Source organism: Microtus pennsylvanicus, chromosome 11 (assembly GCF_037038515.1).
Source record: "Microtus pennsylvanicus isolate mMicPen1 chromosome 11, mMicPen1.hap1, whole genome shotgun sequence".
Taxonomy (NCBI): domain Eukaryota; kingdom Metazoa; phylum Chordata; class Mammalia; order Rodentia; family Cricetidae; genus Microtus; species Microtus pennsylvanicus.
The window spans coordinates 25,160,016-25,180,941 of record NC_134589.1 but is presented as its reverse complement, the minus strand read 5'-3'; the positions used below and the strand labels follow the sequence as shown (position 1 = coordinate 25,180,941).

General features: G+C 53.7%; 1 protein-coding gene across 1 annotated transcript; it reads left to right on the top strand.

Moving 5' to 3' along the window:
- The first annotated feature begins 751 nt into the window (after nt 1-751).
- Nucleotides 752-17,405, top strand: Osbpl7 (oxysterol binding protein like 7). The gene is made up of 23 exons (XM_075990926.1): nt 752-951; nt 2,194-2,348; nt 2,454-2,579; nt 2,728-2,781; nt 3,968-4,081; nt 4,416-4,511; nt 4,630-4,747; nt 5,366-5,469; nt 5,684-5,776; nt 5,866-5,998; nt 6,083-6,177; nt 6,358-6,453; nt 7,415-7,552; nt 8,193-8,286; nt 9,341-9,573; nt 9,753-9,890; nt 14,168-14,231; nt 14,354-14,432; nt 15,422-15,566; nt 15,668-15,812; nt 15,896-16,022; nt 16,137-16,259; nt 16,420-17,405. Exons 2-23 carry the CDS (start codon nt 2,274-2,276, stop codon nt 16,526-16,528), a joined length of 2,499 nt encoding a protein of 832 aa, XP_075847041.1. The 5' UTR covers nt 752-951; nt 2,194-2,273; the 3' UTR covers nt 16,529-17,405.
- The last annotated feature ends 3,521 nt before the right edge of the window (nt 17,406-20,926 follow it).

Sequence of the window (20,926 nt, the reverse complement as noted above, 5' to 3'; positions counted from 1 at the left end):
TATTTCTAAGGCCATAGAGCCTTCACACCCACATCTGCTTGTGGTGCCACCATTTCTTAGGGACCAAGCCTGTCAGAGCACGTCCGTTTGGATGAATTGTAGGTATTTCTCAAGAGCCAATTCTTGATTACTTCAGCAACTGAACTTAGTGTTCCAGCAGTGGGTAAAGGTGTCTGAGGGTCAGAGGAGGGACCCCCAAGTTGGCTTTCCTTTATAACAACAACCAGCCTGTGACTGCCCCATAGTTGGTCCCACCCCAGACACTCACTGCACGGGCCTCTCCTGAGCCCCACAGCCGACCTGCTAGGCCGTCCTAGCAGTGAATAGCCTCTGGGTTTTCAGCTGTCCCTTGTCCCTCCAGTGCCTTGCTGACTATGCTTCTGGCATAGTTTGTCATATCCCATCCCAGAGTAGGCAGGGGTGGTGTGAGTTGGGAGGACATCTTTGTCCCTACACAGTCAACCTGATATCTTTGCTAGTCCAAAATGCGCCCTCTATTTCAGGTGTAAACCGAGAGGCCCGGTTGAATCAGGAAATGGCCTTGAGTGCTCCCAGGGTCAAGGCCACGCTAGCCTGAATGAATAAATCTTTTACCTCCTGTGGCTGGAAGCCAGCATTTTTCCAGTCCTCTGATTCACGTGGAACTATGCCCAGTGGGGACTGCGCCCCTCAATTCCAAGTCATTCGGTACCACACGGTCCTTAGTCCTCCCGGGAGCAGGGGGGCAGAGCTGAGCGGCAGCCCGGAGCTTGGCGGGAGGAGGCGACGGGGGAGGGGCAGGTGGGGAGATCCGGCTGGAGGGGAGGCTCCGACATCTCCTTCCTTCCTGGTTCCTGCAGCAGCTGCTGCCACTGCTCAGCTCTGTGAAGAGGTAGCTGGCGACTCGGGGACAGTGACTCAGAGGCGGATCAGTGTACGGACCAAGAAGCAAGGGCGTCCATGGACTCTGGGGTAAGGGGGCCTTGCTGGCACCACTTGACATTACTGGGAGGGCTTCCTCTCCTCTGGAGCTGGAGGGTCTGCTCCTCCAGTGAAGAGGCTGAGAATGGAGGTGGTTAGGGGGACACTCACCTGGCTCATCTCCTTCCTACTGCCAGACACCTCCCACCTCTGCCCGGAGCCAGCAGTGAATGGCCCAGGTCCTAGGGGCCCGGACAAGGGCATAGAAACACCCAAACACCGGAAGAGTTTGGAAACTTCAAATGGTCAAATGCAGGAGTTTCCCCTTGGGTCAGCCTCTTACAGTCTGGGTCCTTCTGCTGTGACCTCCTGGCCACACTTCCACTGCCTCTTCCCTGTCCCTTCTGGCCTTAACTCCTCAGGTGCTTGCTAGCTGCATAAGCTCTGAGCTGCTTCCCCAGACACAGGACAACATCACCCCTCCAGTCCCCTCCCCCTTCACACACACACACACACACACACACACACACACACACACACACAGCCTCATGCATTATTGATCTCCCGGCGGAGCCAGGACGGCCAGAACCAGTGCCAAGGGCGCCTGTGGGCACTGCCGCGGGACCTGGACAGACCTGGTCATGTTCCTGGTCACCTCTTCTCCCACCCACAGTGTCCCAGCCTGCCAGGGTCCTGCACCTGCTGGGTGGGAGGTGCTTCTCAGGAGCACAGAGGACTAACGTGGTAGATGGAGGAGCAGGGGAAAAGACCCAAGGTGGTTATCCTCGGGGCACGTTTGGAGCGAGGGGGCGTGGGAAAACAGGACTGCTTCAGACCTCAGTTTCCCTGTGCAGGAAATGGGAGCAGAAGCACTGGCAGCTAAGGGGTGGTCTGCAGGGCAGTTGTGGCCAAGCTGTAGAAGTAGGCAAAGAGATCCCAGAGGAAAAGGCAGCTGAACTGAGGAGCTCTTGCCCGCCTAGTCTCTGAGTCCTTCCATCTCTTCTTAGACCTTCTTCTTTCTTTCCTCCCCAACCCCAAGGAACCAACATTTCCTGGATCCCTGGGGTGTATGTCCAGGGTGGAGCCATATACTGAGTGCTAACTTACCCCCCTGGCAGTGGCCACAGTGGGGGCTGAGTTGGGTGCTGCTGGCGAGGTCCATGGTGGTGTCAAGGCATTCTGGGGGTGTGAGGTTGGCATGCAAGTGGGGGATGTGGATCTTAGGGCAGGAAGGACCAGCGGTGGGGAACATGACAGCAGGGTCATACTCATGGGTCTCTCTTTTGCTTCAAGGGATTTCCCAGGACAAGGTGACACCCTTCCCTTGCCCCCCTGCTCTGCCCTCCTCACCAGGGAGTACCCTCTCCTTCCTCATGGACTTCCAGGAAAGAGACACTCCCTCCCTGACTGAGAGCACCCAATCGTCAAAGCCCAGCAGCACCCAGCAGGTCTGAGTAGAAAGCAGTGGTGGCTGGGCCTGCCCTGGGTCCCTGGGGGATCGGCTGAGGTGGCAGGCTAACCAGCTGCTGCCCCCCATCTACCCTGGATTCCAGGCCTCCGAGCTGTGGGAGGTGGTAGAGGATCCTCGGGGCAGACTGGGGGCAGAGGACATCATGCCTGAGAGACAGGAAGGACACCTGCTGAAGAAGAGGAAGTGGCCTCTTAAGGGCTGGCACAAGGTAGGGTGTCAGGGCAAGGGAGGAGCTACTTGTGGGAACTGCTGGCCAGCCCGGGCATTCATGCGTGCTGCAGGAGAAGACAACTGTGTGTGTTTGCTCTCTCCCTACGCCACGCTCTTGCCTGCCTGGTCCTGCCCCTTCCGTACAGAGGTACTTTGTGCTTGAGGATGGGATCCTCCACTATGCCACAACGCGACAAGACGTAAGTCAGGTTCCAGGTTGGGGGTGTGGGGGGAGCCTGTGTCAGATGTTCGGAGCAGGTGGCTGGAGCCTTGAGATAGCCGGAGCGGAGTCTGAATCTCACTCAGTTCCCCTTTTCAGCAGCCTCCGCCAAGTTACTGTTGACTTTCTGCGTCCTTAGGCTCCACATCTGCAGAGTCAACAATTTAAACACATGTGCGCACACACAAGGCACACATACACACATGTGCACACACAGGCACGCACACACACACACACACACTTTGAAAGTATATCTGTGGGGCTAAAGAGATAGCTCAGAGTTAAGAGCACTGGCTGCTCTTCCAGAGGTCCTGAGTTGAATTCCCAGCAATCACATGGTGGCTCACAGCCATCTGTAATGAGATCTGGTACCCTCTTCTGGCCTGCAGGCATACATGGAGGCAGGATGTTGTATACATAATAAAGAAATAAATCTTTTTTAAAAGGAAGTATATTTGTACTGAACACATGCAGGTTTTCTTCTCACTGTGATTCCCTAAACACTAGACTCACCATTCCCAAAGCATTGACATGGCGTTAGGTATTAGAAGTCGTCTAGGAATGGCTAATGGGTGCAGCCATGGTATGTAGTTTATATGTAGAAACTGTACCTTTTACCGTTGGATATTAGCATCTGTGCATTTTGGTTTTCTTTGTGGCTCCTAGAGCCCAAAATATCATGAGACAACTGCTTCCCTGGCCCTCAGCCTCCTTCCTTGCTGACACGGGGTAGGGGGCACACTGAGCCACCCGTGCCGTTATCTGAGATGGGGTAGGGGGCACACTCAGCCACCCGTGCCGTTATCTGGATGATGCCCATTGCAAACTAAGTGCCCAGGGGCTTTGTCACCCTTGTCCTTGTCCTCCTCTTGTGCTGGGAACAAGAAACAGGGTGGAGCCTCAGGGTCCTTCCAAAGGGCGTTCTGTTTTCCACCACATAGAGCTCCAGGGGTGGAAGTATTTTTTCCTTACTTGATGACTTCTCAGACCTGCATGAAGTTGGGCACAGCATAGTGTTCTATGTACACGAGGTGATGAACGAGCCCTTTCATATATGACTTGCGGTGCTTGGCCTGTGAGTCTTGAGTGGCCTCAAGGAGATGGTGATTCTGTGCTTCTGGGAACCTCAAGGCAGTCCCCTGTCTTCCACCAACCCTCCACTCCAGATCGCCAAGGGGAAGCTCCATGGCTCCATTGATGTCCGGCTGTCTGTCATGTCCATCAACAAAAAGGCCCAGCGCATTGACCTTGACACAGAAGACAACATCTACCACCTAAAGGTGACATCCCTGGGAACAAAGTGTTCTGGGCACTAGCCTGGCATAGGTGCCGGGGCACAAACATAGACGCTAAGGGTTCTCTGAGTTTGACAAGAAGAACGTCTCAATCGTGTGAAGCAGGCAGGAGTGGGCCTGCTCCCGTGGTTGGCTGCTATATGAATGGATACACACCTCGGAGCTCTGATGCTTGGGGCATTGTACTCTGTCTGCAACAGGGTTTTGTATAAACTGGGTGCTCTAGGGAAATTCCCTGCTTGCCTGGAAATCAGAGACCTGATGTTTTGCTCCTGGAAAGCAACCCCTCCCTTCTTATCTCTCTCCATCATTTCTGCAGATCAAATCCCAGGACCTGTTCCAAAGCTGGGTGGCCCAGCTCCGAGCCCATCGCTTGGCCCAGCGCCTGGACATGCCCGGTGCCACTCATCGGAAGGTAAGAAGGGCCCAGGCGTGAGGGTGGCTGATGTGAAGATTTAAGGATGGAGGCCGTGGGAAACTGAGACCCAGAGAGCTGGGTACCATCTTTCCTGACCCTTGGCTTACCCCCACAGGTTCCTGGTACCCAGATGCTAACAGCAGGTAGTGCCTCCGCCTTACCTGGGGTTGGCCCTCGAGAGAAAGTATCATCCTGGCTGAGGGACAGTGATGGGCTAGACCGCTGCTCTCATGGTGAGGGTCCTTGACCCCAGGGCCTCTGTGGGTAGGGCCCATGTTCTCAGGTCTGGGCAGCAGCAACATGAAGGGAAAATGTTATCTCCATCACTTCCTTGGAGGGACCCCCTCTTCTGGGGAAAACACACTCTGCCTCCAAGATGATCAAAATCTTCTTAGTGCCCCTAGGAACCCCAATTTGCAGATGATAGTAGGCACATGCCCTAAGCACGCAGCTCACTTGAAGAATCCTGCCTGAGGCCAATGCAGTAACATTTCTGAATAGCAACAGGGAAAGACTATGCCCTAGAATTGAGTTCCTGCAGCCGGAGACCGAGATAGTGACCCAGAGAGGGTAGTGTGTATAAATAAGGAGAGACAGATAGTAAGGACACCCAGCCTGGGCACAGGCAGAAGAGGTGGGGGGTAGTCTGCAGATGGGATGGGGTAGACTACTGGCCTCCCAGACAATCAGAAGCGGCTGTGCCACAAGACTGGAAATGATTTAATCTCCTGAAGAGAGGAAACAGTGTCAGACTCCCCTGGGTGCCAACTGGATAGAAAAAAAGGGATAGGACAGACTAGAAACCTCGGTTCTTTTAGGAGAGCAATGTCCCCTCCTTCCTTCTCCCCCAGCGCTCTCCGAATGCCAGGGTAAGCTCCAGGAATTACACAGACTCCTTCAGAGCCTGGAGTCCCTACACCGAATCCCCTCCGCCCCTGTGATCCCCACACACCAGGTAAGGGTCAAGGGAGGAGGCAGAGACTGCTTGGGCCCCTCATCCCTGTCACTTTGGGGGACAGGGCTGCCTGCCTCATCCTTGTTTCAGCAGCCTCCAGGCTGTTTCTTTTCTGTCTGGGTCACTGCCGGCATGCCACGCCCATGTGCCTGGTGATCTGGGCTCTCCTCCATGGCTTTTTCCAACCCTGTGAAATTACTCCCCAACTTGCCAGGCCTCAGTGACAACTGAGAGACCCAAGAAGGGAAAACGGACCAGTCGCATGTGGTGCACACAGGGCTTTGCCAAAGATGACACCATTGGACGGGTGAGATGGGGGTCCAAGCCTCAAGTTGCAGGGATGCAATGCCCTGGACATCAGGAAGCTGTCCCTTCACCCCTCATGTTCACTGCCAGGTTGGTCGTCTCCATGGCTCTGTTCCCAACCTGTCTCGGTACCTGGAGTCTCGGGACTCTTCCGGCCACCGTGGGCTGCCACCTCCAGACTATGCCCACCTGCAGCGCAGTTTCTGGGCCCTGGCCCAAAAGGGTAAGTACAGGCTGGGTGGTAGCTCCAAGTGGGTCAAGAGGTCAGGAGAAGAAGAAGGGTCTGACGTCTGGCCTTCCCCGGCAGTGCACAACTCCCTTAGCAGTGTCCTGGTTGCCCTCACCACAGAACGGGATCGACTGAGAGACCTGCATCAGGGCTCAGAGCTGTCACAGATGGCGGTGAGCTCAGGGACATGGCCGCTGACTGGAGGGAGGGCCTGAGACCGAGATGGGACTGCAGGTCCCCTTGGCAAATCTGTGCCAGGGCTCAGGGGTTGGCAGAGGCTGTCCTGAGTGGGTGAGGGTGGCAGGTGGGGAGGATTTTGCTTTCCCACCCTGGTTGCTCACCCTCTGCCTCAGGTCTCTGAGGCCCCAGATGGTCATAGACGCCTCCACTCACTCTCCATCTCCTCAGACACCACGGCAGACTCCTTCAGTTCCCTCAACCCGGAGGAGGTGAGGATCGAGGATGGATAGTGGGTGCTGGCTCTCTCCCAGGGGTGAGGGCCAGGGGCAGAGCACAGGGTTGAATTTTGTCTGGAAGTAGGTGGGGGAGGGGTGGGAGGAGATCCAGCTTGCCTTGCTCTTACACAGCATCATGGTTCTCTTGGCGGGTCCTCCAGGCAGCTTGTATCTCCTCACGTCGTGTTTGGTTTGCAGTACTGAGCCTTGAACCTAGGGCCCTGAGCCTTCCAGGCAAGCAGTCTGCTTCTGAGCCACATGTCCAGCCCCTGAGAATTTTGACTTCAGAGCCTATGAGGCATTGGTTCTTACCTTCAACCGGTCCAGTCCAGCCTTTTGACATTGCAACATGGCATTGTCTTGTACAAAATTCACACTCCAGAACCATATCATGAAGTTAACAATAACGACAACAAAATTGCCAACAATTTTTTAACGATGTGTTAAGTAAGTTATGATTTTGCGCTGGACTGGATTCATAGCTGTTCTCGGCTGCATTCTGTCGGGCAGAGCTCACAGACCACCAGTTGGAGATGTCTGCATCATACAGCTAAAACCCAAAGAATCCAGTCGATGGGCTCGTGGTCCCTAGTTGTACCCAGGCTGAGTTAGAGTCCGAATGCATGCCAGCTGTGTGTTCTGGGTCTCAGTCTTCTAATCTTCAAGCTGGGGACACAGCTGCACCTGTTTGTGGGGTGGGGGTCCAGGCTGAGTGGGCCAGCGCAGGAAAAGGGTTTGAAGCCAGGCTTTGTTGGTGTCACCTCTCCCAAGTCCAAGTTGTTCCCTCTCCCTTCACCCTTCTCCTCCCCTCTGGTACTTCTCCTGCTTGGCAGGAATTGAGTCTGGTGCGGTGTGTGTGTGTGTGTGTGTGTGTGTGTGTGTGTGTGTGGCTTCCTTCTCCGGGAACTCTCACTCCGATGGCCTCTGAGGTCTCAGGTCCATCTGTCTTCCACAGCAAGAAGCTCTGTACATGAAAGGCCGAGAGCTGACCCCCCAGCTCTCCCAAAGCAGTGTGCTGTCCCTCGCTGACTCCCACACGGAGTTCTTCGATGCCTGCGAGGTTCTCCTTTCCGCCAGCTCTTCCGAGAACGAGGTGAGGGAAGGGGAAGACGGTAGCAGGAGTGGAGGGACGTGGGGAAGATGGGTTTGGGGTCCCGAGATTCCTGTGTCCTTTCTCGCCACCCTGGCAGCTATCTCTGAGAGATTACCCATTGTGTGGCTCTTAGAACCTCTTCTCCCAGTTTGCCACGCCTTACCTTACTGTGGTCTCTGAAGTCATCTTCCCACGATCCCACGTCAGCTTTCATGGTCCTTTGACCCCCATGTCCCCAGACTCTGAATCTCAGTCCCCCTCAGCTTCCCTCTTCTCTATGTCTTGCCAAGTTCCCAAGCTCTGTTTTTTATTTTTGGTTTTTTGTTTTGTTTTGTTTTCCCTGAGACAGGGTTTCTCTCTGTAGCCCTGGCTGTTCTGGAACTCACTCTGTAGACCAGGCTGGCCTTGAACTCACAGAGATCCACCTACCTCTGCCTCCCAAGTGCAAGGATTAAAGGTGTGTACCACTACCACCCGGAGCAAGCTCTTTTCTACCAATCAAGTACAGGATGATATCTTAGGGCCTAAAGTCCTCCTCGCCCAGTCTTTTCTCTTTCATCAAAGAGTTAACTGATGTATTCTTGCCAGGTCCTGGGCATTGCCATTTAGTCTACCCTACCTATCCACTCTCCCTGTTCAGGGTTCTGAGGAGGAGGAGTCGTGCGCTAGTGAGATCACCACCAGCCTGTCTGAGGAGGTGCTGGACCTCAGGGGAGCCGACCGCTGTCAGAAAGGTACCAACTGGACGAGTAGGCAGGGGGCTAAGGGTGAACTGGGGTGTGTGTGGAGAAGCTGTTGGCTCATGGTCCGGGTGCCATGTAGAGGCAGTCCTTTGTGTCTGGTGGGCTTTTGTCTTTGGGTACTGATTCCAGAATTGACCTTGGAACCATGAGCTGGGGAATATTTTGGGGGCTGTTCTGGGAGGTTGACCAAGCTTGGGGATGGCGCTGGCCTTCCTTCCAGCAGTGTGAGATGGCTCAGTAGGCTGTGACAGGGGGGACAGACGGTTCTGCTTGGGCTTTTAGCAGAGTAGCCCTGGGCCCATCACTTTACTTTCCAGAACCCATTTCCTTTTTTCTCTCTCTTTCTTTCTTTCTTTCTTTCTTTCTTTCTTTCTTTTCTCTTTTTTTGAATTTTAATTAAATTAAACTTCTTTTTGGTTTTGGTTTTGGTTTTTTGAGACAGTGTTTCTCTGTATAGCACTAGCTGTCCTAAAACTCGATCTATAGACCAGGCTGGCCTCGAACTCAGATCCGCCTGCCTCTGCCTCTTGAGTGCTGGGATTAAAGGCTGGGGACACCACTGCCCACCTTATTTCTTCTTCTAGAAAAGGGGCTGAGGACGGGGGACGTTTAGCTTGGCTTGTAGAGTGTTTGCCTTATCTGTACAAAGCCCTGGGTTCAGCCCCCAGAACCAAGAGTGGTGGCACAGGCCTGGAATCCCAGCACTCGGGAGGTGGAGGTGGGAGGGTCAGATCAAGATTATCCTCAGCTACACAGTGAATGCAGACCCAAGGAGATCCTGTCCCTGTACAAAACTGCGGGGAGGGCAGCAGATGCTCCGCATCCCAGCTTCTGAGCATGACAGTGGCGCTGTGCTGTCTGGGTGGTTCTCAGCTCTGCTGCCCGTCCAGGGGCTCACAACAGGCGGATCCAGCATTGCCCCAGGAGGCAATGCCAGCATGCCTCAGGAGTTTAGGAGGCAGTCCTGTGCAGTGGGCCTGGCTTCTCTGGAGCACTAGTGTCCCAGAGGAGACTAAAATGACTGGCCCACGGGTGTGTGCTCCAGGGCCTGCTGTAGGGCCCCCTCGCCGCCGCTGCCTGCCAGCTGCCAGTGGGCCTGGAACAGATGTGAGCCTGTGGAACATCCTCCGCAACAACATCGGCAAAGACCTGTCCAAGGTGTCGATGCCTGTGCAGCTCAACGAGCCGCTCAACACGCTGCAGAGACTCTGCGAGGAGCTGGAGTATAGCAACCTCCTGGACCAGGCCAGCCGCATGACCGACCCCTGCGAGCGCATGGTACCCACCCAGAGTCACCCGTTCCTCCCTGGGGTTCTGTCTGTCTTCCCAAATCCTGCCAGGGTGGGTCCCTGGTGCTGAAGCACCACGTCTAAACCCCAGACTCTGCTTGCAGTGGGCTGCTGTCTCCTTCCTGGGGTGTCCTTGCGTATGTGGCACCCTCCTTGGCCTTCCCACAGGTGTACATTGCCGCCTTTGCTGTCTCTGCCTACTCCTCCACGTACCACCGGGCAGGATGCAAGCCCTTTAACCCCGTCCTGGGAGAGACCTACGAGTGTGAGCGGCCTGACCGGGGTTTCCGTTTTATCAGTGAGCAGGTATGGGCCCTGTGGTGGGAGGGCTGTTCTCACTGCTGGGGCAGGGGAAGGCCTGGGCTTCGGGGACCAGAAGGTGGGCTAGCAGGGCCAATGGATAGAGGAGAATAGAAAGCAGTGGCCCTTTGCCAGGCACATGCCCGGGGGGAGAGCTCTGTTCTGTATATGGGTAAAACAATTCGAGAGGGCTAGTGAGAGCCACAGCCAAGGTGTGCTGGGGAGGGGGCAACAGTGCCAGCTAGGTCTTGAAGGGTGGGTTAGGGAAAGTCTGGGTAAAGAGCTGGGACGTTGGTTTGTTTCGTGTGTGTAGGCTAAGGTGGATCACCTGTAGCAAAGCCAGAGACGGGACTGAACAGGCTAAATAAGCCCTGTGCTTTGTAGGTGAAAGTGAGGTGCATTCTGGGGTTTTATTTGCTTCTAAATCCGAAGCCATTGAGAGGCACGGAGAACTTGAAACGGAGAAGTGGCATGCTCACAATGGCACTCTGGAAAGAGCACTCAGGCCGCGGTGAGCAACAGTTGGCAGAGGCCATTATCGGGCCATTAAAGTCATCAGCCTGAGAGCTGAGGGCAACCTGCACTTAGCCTGTGGTTCCCTGAAACTGAGAGCTCTGTGTGCGTCACCATTGACCGAACTCAGCGGGTGCAGGGGTGGAGGAGAGGGTGGGGAGTGACCCTGTGCAGGGCACCACGGCGTAGGCTGGGGTGGAAGAGCTGCCAGCCTCGCGTGGACAGCAGACGGGAACAAGTGTGCAGGGACCTCTTAGAGTGTTGGGCAATGAGATAGGTGAGTGGAGGGGGGTCCTGTATGGTTCTGTCTCTCTAGTTGAGGAGATTCAGTGCATGGGTGCAGATGCCAGCTAGCAAGAGAGAAGGTAGAAGGGAAGAAAGGACCTCGTTGCATGTTGCCCCCTGGGTGGGACTTCCTGTTGGCTTTGAGGCTTATGGACCAGGGACTGGAAAGAGATAACAAATCAGTGGGTTCCCAGCTTAGTAGGTGGGAAAAACCAGGACGATCCCTTGTGGGGTTTGTCACCAGGAGGGGAAATGGTCCATGGGACCTGGGGTGACAGTGACTTCATGAGTGAGGGACAGGAAGGACAGGGTAGAGATGAGACTATGCGGAATGCACAGGTGTATCCAGCTTGCAGCCCATTGGCTGAGTCCACCTCAGGACAGCTGTGAAGGCAGCTGTAGATGACAACATCATATTGCCACATCAAAAAATGGACAAGGCTGGGTGTGGTGACACATGCCAGGGGAAGTTAAGGCAGGAGGAACTCTGTACATTTGTGTCCAGTCTGGTCTACATAGTGAGTTCTAGGACAGCTAGGACTATACAGAGAGACCCCATCTCAAAAAAAAGAAAAGAAAGAAAGAAAGGAGGGAGGGAGGGAGGGAGGGAGGAAGGAAGGAAGGAAGGAAGGAAGGAAGGAAGGAAGGAAGGAAGGAAATTTAAAAAGTTAGAAACCCCTGACAACAGTGAAAGTTAAAAAAATCAAAACGAGAGCTGGGCAGCGGTGGGGCAGGCTTTAATCTCAGCACTCGGGAGAGACAGGCTCTGAGTTCCTAGCTAGCCCGAACAAGTTCCAGACCGGCCAGAGCTGCACAGAAAATCCTTGTCTCGAAAAACCAAAAACAGCTAGAAAAAGGGCCAGTGTGGTGGCTCAGCGTGTAAGAGCAGTGGCCACTAAGCCTGATGACGCGAGTTCAAGTCCAGTGATTTACATGGCGGAAAGAGAAGCAATTCCTGCCAACTGTCCTCTGACCTCCACCCGCATGCTCCCGTGCACACACACATATGTAGATAGGTGTGCACACATATTACATTTTATGTGTGGAGGTATTTTGCCTGCTTGTGTGTCTGTGCAGTACTTGCATACATGGTGCTGTAAAGGACAAAAGAGGACACCAGGTCCCCTGGAACTGGAGGAACAGATGTGTGTAAGCTGCCGTATGGGTACTGGATTTATTTATTTGCATAGTAAGACCCTTAGGAAAGCAGCCAAGGCTCTTAACTGTGCAGTCTCTCCAGCATCGCCTCCATTTAAATTTTTTTAAATGTATGTATATATATATATGTGTGTGAGCATATGAATTTATGTGTGTGTGTGTGTGTGAGCATATGAATTTAGTGCCCTAGGCAGCCAGAAGGTGTTGGATTTCTCTGGAGCTGTAGCTACAGGATGTTTTGAGGAGCTGCCCAGTATATGCTCTTAACTGTTGATCCCTCTTTCTACCTCTGAGTGAGTGTGTGTGTGTGTGTGTGTGTGTGTGTGTGTGTGTGTGTGTGTTTTAAACTAGGGACTGGAGAGATGGCTTAGGGATTAAGAGCACTGTGTGTGTGTGTGTGTGTGTGTGTGTGTGTGTGTGTGTGTGTGTGTTTTAAACTAGGCACTGGAGAGATGGGTCAGGGGTTAAGAGCACTCACTGTTCTTGTAGAGAACCCCAAGTTCTGTTTCTACCACCACAGTGTGGCTTACAACCAACTGTAACTCCAGTCCCAGGAGATCTCATGCCCTCTTCTGGTCTTTGCAAGCACATGTACATATACATACATACAGGCAAACATATATCCATGTAAATTTTTGTTTGTTTGTTTGTTTTTTGAGATAGGGTTTCTCTGTGTAACCCTGCCTGTCCTGGAACTTGCCCTGAACACTAGACTAGCCTTGAACTCTCAGAGATCCTTCTGCCTCTTGCCTCTCAGTGATGAGATTAATGGTATACAGCACCACTGCCCACCCCAGCTAAATTTAAAAAAAAAATTAATTTAAGGGGCTGGACAGATTGGCTCAGGGGTTAAAAGCACTGCCTACTCTTCCAGAGGTTCTGAGTTCAATTCCCAGCCAACCACATGGTGGCTCACAACCATCTATAATGAGATATGATGTCCTCTTCTGGCATGCAAGCATGCCTGCATGCAGAATACTGTATGTGTAATAAATAAATCTTAAAAAAATTAATTTAAAACTAGAAGAAATGCAGATTATTTTCAAGAAATGTAATCACAAGGGAAAGCAGAGAAAAAGGTGGGCACCAGAGGGAGGAGAAAAGGGTGGGCACCAGAGGGAATATGAAAGGCTGAGACAACTCATTCTTTTATTTAGTTTTTGTTGGTGTTGTTTGCTTTGTTTTTTGAGATAGGGTCTTACTATGTAACCCTGGCTGGCCTTGAACTTGCTATGTAGATCTATCTCTGCCTCCTAAGATCAGGGATTAAAGAGGGTGCAAATTTTACACAGCAGAATAATGTGTACAATAGAATCCTCCCATTCTGGCCTAGGGAGGGGACTTCTGCTACTATCCTGCCGGAAATGATGGGCACAGATGCCAGCAGAGACATGCCTGTCTAGAAGGGGGAGGCTGAAAATGCAGTCATGGCATGTGTACTCATTGGTGGCTCCTCTCACTCAGCATAAAGCCTTATTCATATTGTTGAGTGTGCCAATAGTGTATTCCTTTTATTAATGAATATCCCTTTGTGTGAACGCACAGCAGTTTGCTTGTTTCCTTTTTGATTGACGTTTGAATTGTTTCCTGTTGGGGGTATTATGAATAAAAGCGCTATGAATATTTGTGTTGGAAAATAAAGGGAAGGCTTGCTGCTTCGGATGGGAGATGCAGGAAACCCTTTTGTTTGTAGAGAAGGGGTCATGTGGGAGGAAGGACTGAAGGGAAGCTGTGTGGGAGGGCTGTGGAGCCATGAAGGAAGAGCTGCCAGCCTGGAAGGCTTGGAGGGGAGCAGGTAGCAGGGATGAGGCCAGAGTGGAAGGAGTTGCCTTTTCCCGCATGGGTTGGAGGCCCTGTTTGGTATGTTGCAGGGAATGTCTGTGCCAAAGCAGGGCTGCTTTTTGAGGGCTCCATCAGCAGAGTTGGTCAGGGTGGCCAGCAAGGCCAGTGATCAAGGAGAACACAGGCCCAGTGGGGGACAGAGATGATAATGAATGTGGATGGTGCCTGGGGATTGCAGGAGCAAATGGCTTAGAATTAACCCATTCAAGCTGGGCAGTGGTGGCGCAGACCTGTAGTCCTAGCACTTGGGAGGCAGAGGCAGGCGGATCTCTGTGAGTTTGAGGTCAGCCTGTTCTATAGAACGAGTCCAGGACAGCCAAGACTACACAGAGAAACCCTGTCTCAAAGATCAAACAAACAAGAGTTAACTGATTCCCCTGAAACTAGGTAGGAATCAGAGAATCAGGGTGGAGGCCAGGTTAAGAAGACCCCAAGCTCCTCAGGGGCAGTGTTAAGGACTTTTGTTTGTTTGTTTGTTTATCAAGGTCTCCCATCATCCCCCGATCTCCGCATGTCACGCAGAATCGGAGAACTTCATCTTCTGGCAAGGTGCAGGGTTGGATGGGCATGAAGGTTATGGGTGGCAGGGTGCGGGGGTGGCTGGAACAATCTGGATCACTCTGGCCTTATGTCTGCTGCTCCCTCTCCCCCTCCCGCCCCCCCCCCCCCAGACATGAAGTGGAAGAACAAGTTCTGGGGCAAATCCCTGGAGATTGTGCCTGTGGGGACCGTCAACGTCAGCCTGCCCAGGTGAGTACTGTAAATTCCAGGGGCTGGGCCTGACCACGGGCCTTCTCCTGGCTGCAAGTGGGGCCTGGTCTAGCCTGGAGCTGCTGGAGGTGACAGCAGGCGGCGGTGTCTGTACATTTTACACCTGCGTCTGCAGCGGTTACTGTGAAGAAGGCGAGAAGCCTGAGAACCGGGGTGGGGGCTTAACGAGGTCATCTGACTAAGTGTCTTTCACAACTTTTTGATCATGACTCACCTCAAGAAAAGCACTTGAGACTTCAAATCTATGGAAACGAGGCATTCTCACCCCCACCCCCGACACACACACACACACACACACACACACAGAAATCTAAATGGATGCTGGAACGAATGGATCACACCATGCTTGAAAACCCTCATCTCAGCCGGGTGTGGTGGTGCGTGCCTTTAATCCCTGCACTTGGGGAGCAGAGGCAGCCCTGCCTCCAAAATGAGTTCCAGGACAGTCGGGGCTACATAGAGAAACCCTGTCTCAAAAACCTAAGAGAGAGAGAGATAGACGGAGACACAGACAGATAGCAGAAGCTAAAGGGGAAGGAGGCCTTTCACTAAGAGTGACAGGGACGTGGTTTGGTGGTGCACACTGAAGCAAGTAGGTATCTGTGGGTTCAAAGCAGCCCGGGCTATGCAGCAAGTCCCGAGGCCAGCCAAGGCTACACAGTGAGACCCTGTCTCAAAAATCCCAGAACAAAACGAAAGAGTGGCAGGGACCCTTCTGTAGTCTTATTTCTGTGACCCGTGCACTCGGGAACTTTGTTATGGAATCCGGACTTGTTCACTGGAGTGTTCTGTAATGGGGACTGAGTTTATGAACAAGAGTCGCACCTCCCATAGCTGGTGCCGGACCTCGGCACTCCTCCTTCCGGCCCTTGTGACTTGATACAGGAAGAAAGGGGCATCTCCATTAACAGCCCACCTGTTTCCCAGGGCTGGTTGACTGCTGCTCTCATGTGCCCTGTCTCTCTCAGGTTTGGGGACCACTTTGAGTGGAACAAGGTGACGTCCTGTATCCACAACATCCTCAGTGGCCAGCGCTGGATTGAGCACTATGGAGAGGTGCTTATCCGAAACACACAGGATAACTCCTGCCATTGCAAGATCACCTTCTGCAAGGTAGGCGCAGCCGCGTGCCCACCCCACCTCTCCACCTGGAGAGGCCTCTCCTCTGGGGAAGGGGGAGAGCCCCTCACTCACTCCCACCTTCTCCACCCTAGGCCAAGTACTGGAGCTCCAACATCCACGAGGTGCAAGGCGCCGTACTTAGCCGCAGTGGGCGCGTCCTCCACCGCCTCTTCGGGAAATGGCATGAGGGGCTGTACCGCGGCCTCCCACCGGGTGGGCAGTGCCTTTGGAAACCCAGTAAGTGGGGTGTCCAGGAGGACTGAAGAGGGTGAGGGTGGCTGTAACACAGTCCACCTGCCCCAGCCCCTTGCCTCCCCCAGATTCAATGCCCCCAGACCATGAGCGAAACTTCGGCTTCACTCAGTTTGCCTTGGAGCTGAATGAGCTGACCGCAGAGCTGAAACGGACCCTGCCTTCCACTGACACACGGCTCCGGCCTGACCAGAGGTCAGTGCCTGGCTGACCTCCCTAGGAACTCCTTAAAATGGGAAAGGGGCAGGGACCTCAGCTCTGGGAACCCCTGAGGCTAGCCAGTTCACTGCCTGATGTCTGGATCATCAGGTACCTGGAGGAGGGGAACATCCAGGCAGCGGAGGCCCAGAAGAGGAGGATAGAGCAGCTCCAGCGAGACCGGAGGAGAGTGATGGAGGAGAACAACATAGTGCACCAGGCACGCTTCTTCAGGTGCCTCATCCCCTGCCCGCCCCACCCGCCGCTCTGGGTCCCTCTGCAGCCTGGCTCCTCATTACCGCCTTCTGCTTAGAGTAGTTTGTGGGAGGCAGCACCGGGAACTAGCCTGCGTTCTACCATCCTCTACCCACACCTACTGGTGCTTTTCCCCCAGGCGGCAGACAGACAGCAGCGGCAAGGAGTGGTGGGTGACCAACCATACATACTGGAGGCTGCGTGCTGAGCCAGGCTATGGAAACCTGGATGGGGCCGTCCTCTGGTAGCCCTGGCCTCGGGGCAGGAGACTCTGCGCCCTCACTCCTGCCCCTCTTCCTACCATGGACATATGGGTGAGGTCAGGTTCACTCTCACTGCCCTTGAGGGCAGAGGGGCAGCCAAGCCTCCAGCCCTTTCCCCCTCTGCTGGCCAGAGGGGCTGTATCTCAGCGCTCTCCCACTCCACCATCGGGGTGGAAGTGGAATCTGGGCTTCCCAGTCTTGTTACCCCAGCAGCTGGCATGTCAAACCCTTCTCGCTCAGCCATCCTCCTCTTCTGGGCGTGTTTTGGGGAGATGCCAGGTTCCCCAGATTTGCTCCCCATTTCAGTGCCTTCCTAGGACACAGGGGGCCCCCTTGATGCTACCCAGACTTTTCTGTGCCCAGGGCGCTGGCCGTGCTGCGAGGTTGGAATGGGTGGAGGAGAGGAGATGCCCTTGTCCCATCTGTCGTCTTTGCAGCCTCTTCGCTCTGCCCTGACCCATCCCTTGTCCTGCATCCCCTTCTCCCAAACTGCGAGGCACCTGCCGCTTCCAGCTCCTCCACCCCAGGGGCCACCAGTGGTCCCTTCAGGCTTGGCTTAGCAGATGCCCCAAGAGGTGGATGAGCCTTCTCCAAGAGGTGTGGAGCAGGCTGAGTTGCCTGGCCTCAGACTCACCCAGGAGGGAGTGAGCCAGTGTGAGTGTAAGTTTGTGTAGGAGTGTGTGTGTGTGTGTGTGTGTGTGTGTGCGCGCTGTGTCCTGCTTGCCGGCGAGCAGGATTCCTAATGTAGCCAGGACACCCCCGCTGCTGGTGTCTGTCACCGCTGCTGTTCATTCTCAGTTTGCCTGAGTCAGGTGAATTGCTATAACATTCCAAGCTCCAATAAAGATTGTCCTAGACTTTGGCCTGTGACCGCTCATTGACGACTATAGGCTCTGGAGTTCTGGGGGAAGAATCGTAACCACTGCTGTGTGTTGACTCATGTCGCTCCAAAAGGTCTGTTTCCAGAAAAGTAGGGATGTAGATTGGGGCGGGGGTGCTTGCCTGGCATGCAGAAGGCCAGTCCTGGGTTCACTACTCAGCACTGGCCAAGGAATGGGGGAAGAACCTAACGAAAGTTAACTTACTTGGGCTAGCAAGATGGCCCAGGGAGTAAAGACGCTTTGCCTTGCAAATCTGCTGATTCAACTGGTTCCTTGTGAGAACAACAAAAGTTGGGCACAGGGAAGAGGAAAGAGCTTTGTGGTAAATGGGTTATCCGGGAGTGTGCCCTGTGGGAGGTGGGCGTACTGACTCCGGGCCTCCACAGCCAGGCAAGTCCAGAGTGAGGTAAGGCAGCAGAGCAGAGCGTGCTCTGAGCCCTGAGAAGGAGACGTCCTCCTGGCGCACTGGCTGTCAGACTTCTGGCCTCAGCAGCTGTGGACTTTTGCTTACCTGGTTGTTGTATGTGCACGTTCATGTGTGGGGGTGTATCTATGTGGGCATGGGGTGTGCATGTGTGTGTTTTCATGTGGAGATCTGAGGACAGCCTCAAGTGTACTTCCTCGGGCACCTTTTCCTTTGTTTGAGGTAGGGTCTCTCATGGACCTGGGATGTCACTAAGAAGGGTATGGGCTAGCTGACCAGGGATGTCTGTGACACTCCCTGTATCTCCCATCCCGTTGTCAGGGAGATGACAGCATGAACTTTCATGGGGGTTCTGGGAATCCAAACTCGGGTTCTTGGCACTTGTGAGGTAATCAGCTTAATTACTGAGCTCTCTCTGAGCTCTCTCTGTCTCTGTCTGTCTGGCAGTGTCTGTCTCTGTATCTCTCTCTGTGGGTTTGGGTGTCTCCAGCTTGCTCTTTTGAGACAGTGTTTATACACTGTACCCAGGCTCCCTGGAACATCCTATGTAGTCCAGGCTGGCCTGAAACATTTAGAGTTCAGCAAGCCTTTTGTCTCAGCCCCCTGAGCACTGACGTTACCTGAGCCACCACACCCAGCTTCAGGGTGATATTTCAAAAATACTTTCCTGTTTTTAAAATGCCCCCATTGCCTCCTGGTGCCCAGAAGCAGGCATTTGGCCGAAGCAGAGGGTCTCAGTCCACGTTCAGACCCTTCCTTCTCTCACAGGGCTTCCTCAGTGTCTCAGAGGAAAATGCTGGAAAAGCAGATTGAGCTCTCATTTGATTTTTCCTCTCCTCCACCCCACTCCACTGTAACAACAGCCCCCAAGTCCCTGCTCTGTGTTAGTCAGCATCCCAAGAAGATCCTGGGGTCAAGCTCTGGAGACCCCGAAGTGGGCAGCTGAACCCAGGTCTCTCCTCCAGTCTCAGGAAAAGTGGGCTCCTCATTTCCATGAGCTTTTGTTGGAGCTGTTTAAAGAGATGTTGCCAAGGCTGGCCTGGAACTCACTGTGCAGCCCAGGCTAGCCTTGAACTCACAGCTGCCCTCCTGCCTTAGCCTACCAAACACTGGCATCACAGGCAGAGCCGTTATGCCTGGCTTTGACCATGGTGGCCGTTACTCGCTCGGTTCTGTCTCGCTGTTGTCAGATTAGACAGTCCCGCTACATGGCCTGGCCTTGAACTTGTGATCCTCCTGCCTCACATCTCCAGTTTACTTATGGAGACTGTTAACATGAGCACACTTGATATAGCACCACGTGCCAGGAATAACTTCAGCCCATCCCCCAAGCCGGCTGAAGCCTACATACATCAGGACCTTTTTATAACAGTGTGCACACCCTCCCCGTGCAGCAGACACCAGCAGGACCAGCCTGAGTTCACCTTCCCCCACATCGTCAAAGAGACCCAGTTCCAGTGTTAAATTCCCCCCAGACCCAGGGATCAGGCGTTCTGTGACTTGTGCTCTCCCCATTCTGTGTCCACTCTCAGACTAGTGCCGCTGCCAGCTGGGCAGGTGCAGGTGGGGGCAGGGCAAGGAGGTGAGACTATGGTCATTTTTGCTGGTTCCACAGGCCATTCCCTCCTCCAAGTCTCTTTCCTTTCTTTTCCAATCGCCTTTGGAGTCTGTCGCTGTGTACCTCGAACTGTGTACCCCTGGCCTTGGCACTGCTGCCTCGGGATTTACCTAGAGTGGGGCTTCCCCGCCCTCTTCTTTTTTTTTTTAAATATTTATTTATTTTGTATACAATATTCTGTCTGTGTGTATGCCTGAAGGCCAGAAGAGGGCACCAGACCCCATTACAGATGGTTGTGAGCCACCATGTGGTTGCTGGGAATTGAACTCAGGACCTTTGGAAGAGCAGGCAATGCTCTTAACCTCTGAGTCATCTCTCCAGCCCCTCCCCCCCGCCCTCTTCTTTGAGACATAGCCCAGGCTGACCTCATCTCACCCTCCCAAGTGCCAGGATAATAGATGTATGGAAATACACTGCCCCGTCAAGCCAGGGTCTGCTGGGTTTGTGCTAGTGTGAGGAAACTTGATGGCTTGACTCTTGGAAAGCATCTGTGGACAGTGTCAAGGGCCGAGGGCAGCCATTCCCATGGAGGGTGTCGGTTCTTTACTCCAACAGAAAGGAATGATGAACTCCACACTCAGGCCCCCGTCAGTCTGGTCCTGGCAGCGCTCTTCACTGCTGGGCCTCAGGGCAGACCTAGAGATCTGACTGGCTGGAAGACAGGGCCAGCTGGGGCAAAGAGAAGCAATGTGATCTACACTCTTGACTCAGCTTGAAGGAAAGCGGTGAGTGAAGCCAGGTCCCTTCCATGGATAGAGGAAGGAAGGATGGGGCCTGACACAGGGAAGTGCTTGGGCAATCCTAGGAGAGAGAGAGGAAGATGCACGTGGGGGGGGGGTGTTACAGCCCTCACCCCAGACACACAGCTCTAGCTGGAGATGTTTATCATTTTAGATTTAGTTACTGAAAAGATGCTGGAGGCACCTAAATCGCATTTAGGGAAAAAAAAAGGCCAAAAATATCCTAAGTGGAAATGATGTTTTGCATAGGCAATTTCAAATCAGTGCCACCAAAGGCTTTTGGTGCCAGGGCAGTATCTGGTGCATGCTGGATTCTTAGTAGGAGAGGTACCCCAAACTGAAGACTCTGTCTCCAGGAAGAAAGGTGGGGGGAAGGGTATGGGTGGGAGAACGAACTGGAAGGGCCGGGACAGTAAAGGAAGGAGAAAAAACCCGAGAGGATAGTGTGTGCGTGTATACACACACATGCACACACACACACACACACACACACACACACACACGTGATGCAATTCTCCAAGAATCCTCAAGAGGGCGCCTGGCGCTCTAGAAATGCGCAATTCGGCCACACACCCTCAAAGCACTCCGAGCTGAGACCAGCAGGGCTAAGTGACAGAAACTACATATAGTCCATATCCCTATAAATGCCCAGTCATATCACTTCAGCCCGAGCACAGCTCAGAGCACTCAAGTTCTTGAAGGCAGGGGTGACCCCAGCCA

What these genes read in the sequence shown, in the direction of transcription:
- Osbpl7 (XM_075990926.1), top strand. Translation starts at nt 2,274, where the DNA reads ATGGACTTCCAGGAAAGAGACACTCCCTCCCTGACTGAGAGCACCCAA. An exon ending in CCAGCTCTTCCGAGAACGAG is followed by an intron (nt 7,553 to 8,192) that starts GTGAGGGAAGGG and finishes CTCCCTGTTCAG; the next exon opens with GGTTCTGAGGAGGAGGAGTC. An exon ending in CACCAGGCACGCTTCTTCAG is followed by an intron (nt 16,260 to 16,419) that starts GTGCCTCATCCC and finishes CTTTTCCCCCAG; the next exon opens with GCGGCAGACAGACAGCAGCG.